Source organism: Notolepis coatsorum (genome assembly GCF_963971535.1).
Source record: "Notolepis coatsorum genome assembly, chromosome: 4".
NCBI classification, from domain to species: domain Eukaryota; kingdom Metazoa; phylum Chordata; class Actinopteri; order Aulopiformes; family Paralepididae; genus Notolepis; species Notolepis coatsorum.
Genome location: NC_140168.1, coordinates 196,297,940 through 196,307,939, shown reverse-complemented (window position 1 = coordinate 196,307,939; position 10,000 = coordinate 196,297,940). Strand labels below are relative to the sequence as shown.

Below are 10,000 nucleotides of genomic sequence, written 5' to 3'. Positions count from 1 at the left end.
ATTTACTTTGTCCTAAATAAAATAATGCACGTCATATACGGCGCTCGGAGTCGCGATACACACTGCATGTGGTTATTTTAATAACGGCGCATTGCAAATGTGAATCCCGCGGGGATATTTTTAATGAATGAATGAAAAATCGGCCGTTTGGCTCTGATTAGTTTCATATATTCTCCGCTGTAGATTTGCTTAACGGAGCGCCCAGATTGTGTTTCATTCAAGCATAAAATTGAAGTGTCTATGCGTGGATTGTGGTTTTTGTGTGATATTGTAACTGGGATTAAAATGTCTGATGAGATGCGCTGTTTGACGGATTTGAGCAATTGAATGAGCCGTTGACGTCACATTAATGCATTTGAGAATAAAGAGATAAAACTTCATTCAAAAGAAAAATATTCGAAACACAGGTTTCTTGTCCATTGATGGATACACAATGAATAAATCCCGTCTGCCACAGTGGTGCAACGGCTAGTGCTCAATCCTGTCAACCGGGCAACCCAAGTTCGAAACCCCGCGTTTCCAATATAATTTTTTTGGAATATAATATTAATGATTATACGCAAAAGTAGCCTAGTTTTAAGTTAAAATATTATAAATCTACATGCATTGAGGATGTCATTCTTTATATAGCTCTCAACGTGCACCAAATTGATGTATTTACATTGCAAAAAGAAGAAAATGACTAGAAGAAGGGGGATTCGAACGCGGGTCGTCTGCGTGAAAGGCAAAAGGACAAACCGTCACACCACAGTGCAGATAAGTAAAACATCCACCATACATCAATCAATGGATAAGAGAGCCGTATCCTTATTCTGAAACAGTTGAACTAATTATTTTTGCTAGCAAGATTTCATTTGATTATTCATTCCATAAACCTACTGCCAGCAGGAACGTTTAAAGAAATATAATCTGATTGATTGGGGTAATGAGGGATTTAAAATTAGCCTATAGATTATGCATTTAACTTGTCGGCGAGGCTATTGAGCCGCCTGCAATCTGTTAATAAAGTTTTAAAACAATCAATCAATCAATGCCGTTAGAAGATGAGGATTTCTGCTATCGATACCTGCTGTCTTTTCAACTGAAGCGGCCGCGCGCAATTATCCAGAGTCTCAAGTCTGGTTCGAGTTAACGAGACTGAATCCACCTTCGAGGAACAGGAAAATCCCGGCTTCAAACATCGGGTTAATTGAATCTGGATAATGGGACTCTTGATCGACTTAGTTGAACCAGGTACGGGGAATAGGGCCCAGCAGGTTCCTACGCCATTAGTGGCTTAACCCTTTCACTGCCACACGACAGAAGGTTAACCCTTTACTATCACACAACCGACGGTCGCTGATAGTAAAGGGTTAACCTTTTCTGTCGTGTGGCAGTGAAAGGGTTAACCGGCTGTTGTGTGGCAGTGAAAGGTTTATTAACCTTCTGTGAATTGTCGCAGTGAAAGGGTTAACCGTTTTGGTAGTGCGGCAGTGAAAGGGTTAAAGATTGCAGGCCTGTCGAGGTGGAGAACAGATTGCTAGATTGTTATTCTAACTCTGGCTGTCGGAGCGAGAGCCAGACAGCGTGGCAGAGTGGAAGCACGCTTAACGCCTCTTTGTTATTTGAATCCCAAGTTCAAGTTTCAAGTTTGGTTTTATTTGTCACATAATATAATTATATACAGTGAAATGCTTGGTTCTGTATGAGTTTAAGTTTAAGTTTATTTTGCAAAATGGACAGTGCATATTAATCAACATAAAAAATGTAAATACACCAGAATTAGCCAGGAGCCTCCTTGTGCTTCATACAGTAAAAAAAAAAAGTTCAAAGAATAAAGACTATACAACTACTACACGTCTAAAGTACAAAATGCAAAAATGAGGTAGAGATGTAGTGCAAATAATTTTGTATTAAATAGATCAAATATGGTGTAGTGTTAAACTTGTTTAAAGTGTCTTAAGTGAATGCTAAATGTTAGTGTTTAACATGAGTGTGTGCGTGTGGATGTGTGTGCAAGGAATGTAGAACGGGTGGGTTAGTGTTGCATAGAGTGTGTGTGTGCAAATGTGATTTGATCTGCGTATTCAATAAAGTATGTAAAACTTTGTGTGTGTGCGTGTGTGCATGTGTGTGTGTGTGTGTGTGTGCGTGTGCATGCCTGTGTGTGTGTGTGTAGGTTGTAGCGGGGGGTGACACCACTGTGACGGGTCCTCCACCAGAGCAGGCAGCTGTCGGACTGACGCCCAGCTGCATCTTCCAAGATGACCTGGGGTACGTAAACACACACACACACACACGCACACATACACACACACACGCGCGCGCGCACGCGCTCGCACACACACACGCACACACACGCGCGCGCGCGCGCGCACGCGCACGCACACACACGCACACACACACATGCACACACGTGCGCACGCACACACACAAACACACACACACACACACACATATGCACATTTAACCTATATACACACATACGCACATGTGTGACCAGGCCTGGATAATAGGTTCATATTGAGCAAGCTTCAAATATATACATTTTTTATATGATATGAAAGTACAGATTCTTACCATCAAAATAAGCCATCAATTGTACAATCTATGTCAATCTATGTCTTATGAATCACGGTGATATCACAGTGCTACTTCCTGAGCAAACCCCCATTAAGTGAACCAAAGGCTTAAGTGGCACATTCCTGAAAAACTACTTTACCCAGAAAGCATTGTAATCCTATATACAATTTATATAGTATAATATCTACATCCTGAACTGGACTGCACAGTTTTATAACTGTATATAGTAATCTTTTTTATTTTTTATTCTATGCTAAAGTTATTGTATTTGTATCTTATTATTAAGAATCTATCTTATTATTAAGAAAGAAGCTGCTATGCTCGAGGGACCACAATAAATAGAAGTTCACTGTTCTTGCTGTAAAGTACTGTAATAACCAGTGTGATAGTAAAGGGTTAACCTTCTGTAGTGGGGCAGTGAAAGGGTTAAGAATCTACAGTCTCTTATTATTAAGAAATTAGTTGCTATGGTGGAGGGACCACAATAAATAGAAGTTCACTGTTCTTGCTGTAAAGTCCTGTAATAAGTGACAATAGAGGGATCTGAATCTGAATCTGAACACACGCACACGCACACATACGTGCACCGCGGAGCGCCAGGGGTATGAATACTTTTCCTCTAATCGTGCAGAAGATTATGTTGCACAGCAGGAACCGGTCGGTACAGATGCAAATAACACGTGAGGAACTCTGTCTGGTGCAGCCAAGAGTTAGCGTGAGTCCTTGTGTGCCAGCTATATATGTGTGTGTGTGTGTGTGTGTGTGTGTGTGTGTGTGTGTGTGTGTGTGTGTGTGTGTGTGTGTGTGTGTGTGTGTGTGTGTGTGTGTGTGTGTGTGTGTGTGTGTGTGTGTGTGTGTGTGTGTGTGTGTGTGTGTGTGTGTGTGTGTGTGTGTGTGTGTGTGTGTGTGTGTGTGTGTGTGTGTGTGTTAGGGCACAGCTGTGTTTTAATGTCTTGCTTTTCGGTCTCTGCAGTCTCTTGCCTAAAGTATAGAGTTGTGATTTAGTGTAAATTGTCTATTATTGATATTTTTTATAAGTATACTGTGTCTCAAAACTCCTATAGAAGTCTGTATCTGATTCAGTTTTGATGTTTTCTGTAACCTTGTGGAATGTGGAGACTTTTTTTTTTATTATTGGATTCTTCTGCACAAGCATGTCTTTACAAATGAACAGAAGAACCCACTACCCATATCACCTCCCAACCTTCTGTCCCAGACATCAGCCTTCAGAATGTTTGAAAGATAACATTCTGAAGTTACTAATGCAAAAAAGCATAATCACTTTTAGTGCTAATGAAATAGAGTAACAGAGGTTTGAACTTGAGTTGAACTTGTGTACTCACATTTTTCTTTAGTGGTTGCCAGTTTCCAGATTCCATTATTCCAGCATATACCGGTTCCATAGCCTGAAGTCTTATCTAGTACAGGTCCACATTTTAGTTTGAGAGAGGTTTGAGTAGACCGTGCGACAAAAAAAAAAGTTCCAAAATCCATTTCTGCCATCCATCTCCGTGCTCAGAGTCACATCTCATTTTCGCTCGTCAACTTTCACCTACTTCCTATATTCGCACCCCTCGACGTGGGGTATCGTTGGAAGCGGACACTCGTTGGCTACAGCGCTGACCAATCATTTTGCCATCAGCGGCGATTGGTCAGTTCTCGAGTGTATACTGTCCGACATGGTCATTTGACACGCGGCCTGTAAAAAGACGCTCGCCTGACATATCGTCATGTAACTCGAAAACCGAAGCATGGAATTGGTCGAGTGAGGTGGCGTTGGATAGGCGGGAAATAGATGATTTCGAACGGTATATTATAGGTTGAGCGAAAAATGCAGCCCCGAGCCGGTAGACGCTCGTAAAGTGCTGCGATGGGCGTGCATGGGCATGACGGTGCGTGGTAAGAGGTTAAATAATCGTGATCTCAATATTGACACTTAGGATTTTTGCCATAATCACTGGATGTACAGTAGTCATGAACAGAAATACACACTCACCAGCACAAATTCCATCTGCGATCAGATGAATGTTGTTTAGTGACTTCATCGTCAATGCAGAGAAAATCCGTTGGCAGGAATATCATGTGCATTCATCGTGTTTCTGATCCTGAACACTATGTGATGTTGCAGTATATCTGCGTGTGTCTTTTATTTAATTTTTTTTAACAAAAGCATAAATGTGTAGTATTTCAGCACACAGATGTATTCATTATAGAGGTCCCACTATTTACCTGCTTGTTGCATTAGTCCTCCAGCTCCAAGAGGAATCCTTGTGGAAATGAGACCGCTGAGCGTTAGAGGCGGAGGAGAAATGTTTAAGTCTGTTTTGATTGTTTTTGAACGACCTGTGTGTTTGTAGAGTCAGTCCTCGGATCGCTCGGAGCACAATGATGCAGCACAAGCAAGTACTCAAACAAACAATGTTGAAACATAGTTCATCACAAAACCGAAACGACTGTATATGGTTCCTATATGGTCGGGGGGGGGGGGGGGGCAGTATGCGTGAATATTAAAGGCAACCAACTTGTGTTCAGTTTTTCGTTCAGCGTTTCTCTGATTGGCCACACCGCCACGTGACCACCCTAGCACACGCCCTTATCCGCGCCGCGCCGCTCTGTGTGTTGTTACGTGGCAGAGAGTGACGCGGCAGAGAGTGACCGCGGCCGCGCATGCGCATGAGGCTCCCCCAGGTGCTCTGAGAGGTGCTCGTTGGTTAATGCCTCGTTGTGTTGTTGTTGCGTTGTTGGTTAATGCCCCGTTGTGTTGTGGAAATTATGTACATGCATGCCTCTCCCTCCACCTGAAAGCCCATCCACGCTGTGTATGATATCACTGGGTTTTATCACTGGAGATACATTTCTCACTCACCATTGTATTTTATATGAAAATAATTGTAAGTAGGTGAATTCTACACATCTGACAACGCCATCTGACAATATCATAATGATGTGTTTTCTATATTATATCCACAATCATTCATCTAAAAAATTGTATGGGCGTAAATACATGTTAAGATATTCAAAATCGTCACAGCAGTATAGTTTGTTTATACTTCAGAAGTATGATATTTGAACATGGTCCCCAAAATGAATAGAAGCGAATGAGGCGCCTGACGCCTGACACCTGGGAGGAATGGGGGCGTGTTGCAGCGTTGGGGATGTTTAAAAAATATAATTTAATATATAATATAATATAATAATAATCTAGTCAGCAGCCTCCACTGATGTAGCGTGATTCAAACCCCCTCAATGTGCAGTTTCTAGTTAATCAGTCAGTTACGCAGCCTCCACTGATGTACAGTGATGAGTGAATCTGGTAGTTGGTTTATGACGTTACAAACGCGAAATAACATTATACATTATATAACGTTACTGTAACTGAGGGGTTACAAAACCCTGACTGTATTAAAGATTGTGATAGACTAAACCACTGCTAGTTATGTACTTTAATTACTGGCCAGACAGTACATCAAATATAGATGGTGAACACCCACAAGAACACGGCATTGACAAAGAAATAGTACTTGAGGGTATTTTATTATTATTATGCAACATTAGGTTACAGAATGAGAATTAGGGTCGCGCTTGTATGGTGAAGAATATGCGTAAAGTCAGTCAATAGCATGAGTCACTAAGAATAGCAGGAATCCTACGATGGGTCTAAGTTGACACCACCTGTCGTATAATAGCAACTATATAAGGCAACACTGGTACCGCCTGGAGACAATGGGTTCCCTCCGGGGGTGTAAGGCCTGGAGGGTAGAGGAATGTTCGGGTACTCAGTCTGATTCAATGAGGAATAAAGAGACTCCAGGTACAGGAGTCGGTCCTTGTAAATCCCTTGATCAGCAGCAAAGCAATAATTGTAATCCAAATGCTCGATAGCATTGATGACAGTTAGCCGGCCTCCGTCCACGAGGCCAGCCCGAGTTGTAATCCTCACGAGGTTGAATCCCAAACGATAGTGGAAATCAACGATGCTCTTCTCCGGGTAACACGTTCCAAATCAATATAATCCAACCAGTAATGGTTCTGCAATCGCCGACGCCGATTCTCCTGTGTACATGTCCAACGGTTCTCCGCCTAGGACTCCTCGGGTGTGGGCGACGTATTTAGGCCACACACCCTGGCTAAGTACACTAGCTAAAGACACGACGAACCGCTGGGTAATGCTACACACGAACTAACTGTGGCCGCACAATATACAATAAATGAACGACTATTTACTTCACATTAGATTAGGTCGAACTCGACGTTACTGCATTAAACTCTGACACTTTACTATTCTATTCGCACGTGGTTCTCAATGCTCTGTTAGACGCACGGTTGCTCACTTCACTGCACGTTGACTCGGGATGAACAACAACTCTGCGCACCTGCGCCGTAAGTGACTATCTAGTCCCAAACCGCAGTCTTTGTCTGGTATCAATACGCTGTCTCCGGGCATGTCCTGACATGCCTGAACTTGTCTTTGAACCTGCCGTTGGGGGCCTGTGCGCTGGCGCCTAGGGGCGCTGTCCAATAAGGAGAGCGAATATTACTCTGGTTTGAACGCAGGTAAAGGTATATTCCGTGTATATATATAAATAATATACAGAGTATATCAAACAATAAAGGTAGATTCTCAGTTTAATATGGCCCTTCACAACAGTTACAATTGTACAGTTTCTAGTTAATCAGTCAGCAGCCTCCACTGATGTTATGACGTTACAAACGCGAAATAACATTATACATTATACAACGTTACAATTGTACAGTTTCGAGTTAATCAGTCAGCAGCCTCCACTGACGTTACAAACGCGAAATAACATTATACATTATGCTCCGCGAAATAACATTATACATTATGCTCCGCGCTTCATTCATTCATTTCATTTGGGACCTCTGCCGCACTCGCGGAAAAAGGGGGCGGGGGGTCGTGGCTAATCAGAGAAAAGCTGAACACAAGTTGGTTGCCTTTAATATTCACGCGGGCAGTACAGTGTACAGTGGCTCGGGAGGTAGAGCGGTCGTCTGGTAATTGGAAGGTTCCCGGGTTCGATTCCGGCTTCCTCCCGGCAGCGTCTCGAAGTGTCCTTGAGCAAGACACTTAACCCCCTAACTGCTAACCGATGAGCAGGTCGCCTCACCTCTCCTGGTCGCCTCCGCCGTCGGTGTGAGTGAAGGGGTGAGAGAACGTGTGAGTGAAGGGGTGAGTGAACAGGTGAGTGAAGGGGTGAGTGAACAGGTGAGTGAAGGGGTGAGTGAACCGGTAAGTGAACGTGTGAGTGAACGTGTGAGTGAACGGGTGAGTGAACAGGTGAGTGAACGTGTGAGTGAACGTGTGAGTGAATGGGTGAGTGAACAGGTGAGTGAACGTGTGAGTGAACGGGTGAGTGAACAGGTGAGTGAACGTGTGAGTGAACGGGTGAGTGAACAGGTGAGTGAACGTGTGAGTGAACGGGTGAGGGAACAGGTGAGAGAACGTGTGAGTGAACGTGTGAGTGAACGGGAGAATGTAAGGCACACAAGTTGTAAAAAGCACTATATAAGCGCAGTCCGTTCACAAGAGGCCCTTTGTCTCAAGGATTCGCTTTATGGGACAATACATTTTAGAATGAAGCAATAACATAATATGAGAGGGAGTGCCGTGTTGGTGTTGTTGTTGACGACGGTGTGCGGTCGTCATGGCAACGAGGCTGTAGATCAGCGCTGCTCCGGCTGCCAATAAACCGCATGACCTCCAGTGTGCTGTTGTTGCTTTTTTTACGCAACGTTCTCAGTTGTAATCCTTTTTAAACGTGAGGTTAACCCTTTCACTGCAACAATAACTCAGAAGGTTAACCCTTTCACTGCCACACAACAGCAGGTTAACCCTTTCACTGCCACACTACAGAAGGTTAACCCTTTACTAGCACACTACCATCGGTAGTGTGATAGTGTGATAGTAAAGGGTTAACCTTCTGTAGTATGGCAGTGAAAGGGTTAAACACGGACCAAAGCGCTGCCCGGCAAGTCCAGTGAAAGGGTTAAACACGGACCAAAGCTCTGCCCGGCAACAGTCCAGTGAAAGGGTTAAACATGGACCAAAGCTCTGCCCGGCTACAGTCCAGTGAGGTTAAACACGGACCAAAGCTCTGCCCGGCTACAGTCCAGTGAGGTTAAACATGGACCAAAGCTCTGCCCGGCAACAGTCCAGTGAGGTTAAACACGGACCAAAGCTCTGCCCGGCTACAGTCCAGTGAGGTTAAACATGGACCAAAGCTCTGCCCGGCAACAGTCCAGTGAGGTTAAACATGGACCAAAGCTCTGCCCGGCAACAGTCCAGTGAAAGGGTTAAACACGGACCAAAGCTCTGCCCGGCAACAGTCCAGTGAAAGGGTTAAACACGGACCAAAGCTCTGCCCGGCAACAGTCCAGTGAAAGGGTTAAACATGGACCAAAGCTCTGCCCGGCAACAGTCCAGTGAAAGGGTTAAACACGGACCAAAGCTCTGCCCGGCTACAGTCCAGTGAGGTTAAACACGGCCCATCTGCCCATCTGAGGTTTCTCCCCAAGTTTGTTTTCCTATTGATAGGGTTTAGGGAGTCGTTCCTCATCTTCATTGGGGAAAGTGTGTTGCAAAATTGTGGATTACATTTTTTTTTTTTTTTTTTGACAATATTCCAGAAAACATCAAGGATGCAAGCAATACAAAACATGACGACAAATAACAATTTGACAAACTACATTTTAAGTGCAGTACAAATGTAGCCACAAACAACAATGTATCAGACAAAATGTTCATGCATTTTAAAATCTAGTGTTTAACATTGTCGAGGAGCCATGATTTGACTTTTTTCTTAAAATTGTGAAGGTAAGCAAATTCCAATGTGTGGCTCCCCAGAATTTAAAAGAATATTTGCCCATATTTGTTTTGAACCTTGGAATACACAGGTCGGCAATGCTGGCTCTGGTGTTATGGGTATGCGTGTCCCTATTCCACTGAAAATTATTTGTAAGATAAGTGGGGGCCCTAATGTTGTGAACTATATTGAGCTGAAGTTGAACGGACCTGGCTTCCAGAGGGAGCCAGCCCAACAACTGGAAGTGTTGTTTGCCCACATGTGCTCTGGAGGCTAGTCCTAGAGTTAATCGGATGAGTTTGTTCTGGGAAATCTGTAACTTATCTTTTAAAACGTTGGTCAGACCTCCGTACCAAGAACAGATAGCATAGTCAAAGCAACAAGAAACAAGTGAATTTGCCAGAATGCGAAGACTTTCAGGTCTAATAAATGTGCTTTTCTGGCCAGAAATGTAGTTGTGCCATTCACCTTGCTCATTGTTTTGTGAGCCATGGATTCCCCACTCAGGCTGCTGTCTAGGTGGCAACCTAGATAGCTTATACACTTTTTTGCCGCAAAAAGCTGGCCCTCGAGATTTATGCTGGGCGAGACCAACTTCCGCAGCCTAGGTTGGGAAC

The 10,000-nt window shown here is 43.6% G+C and overlaps 1 protein-coding gene across 1 annotated transcript in view; it reads left to right on the top strand.

The window, feature by feature from the left end:
- The window catches only part of LOC311227374 (multiple PDZ domain protein-like), a 14,864-nt gene that overhangs the window by 2,063 nt on the left and 2,801 nt on the right, over positions 1 to 10,000 (top strand). Inside the window, exon 2 of the mRNA XM_084312992.1 lies at positions 2,159 to 2,253. Coding sequence (XP_084169118.1) covers positions 2,159 to 2,253 — 95 coding nt within the window. The remainder of the gene's footprint in view (positions 1 to 2,158; positions 2,254 to 10,000) is intronic.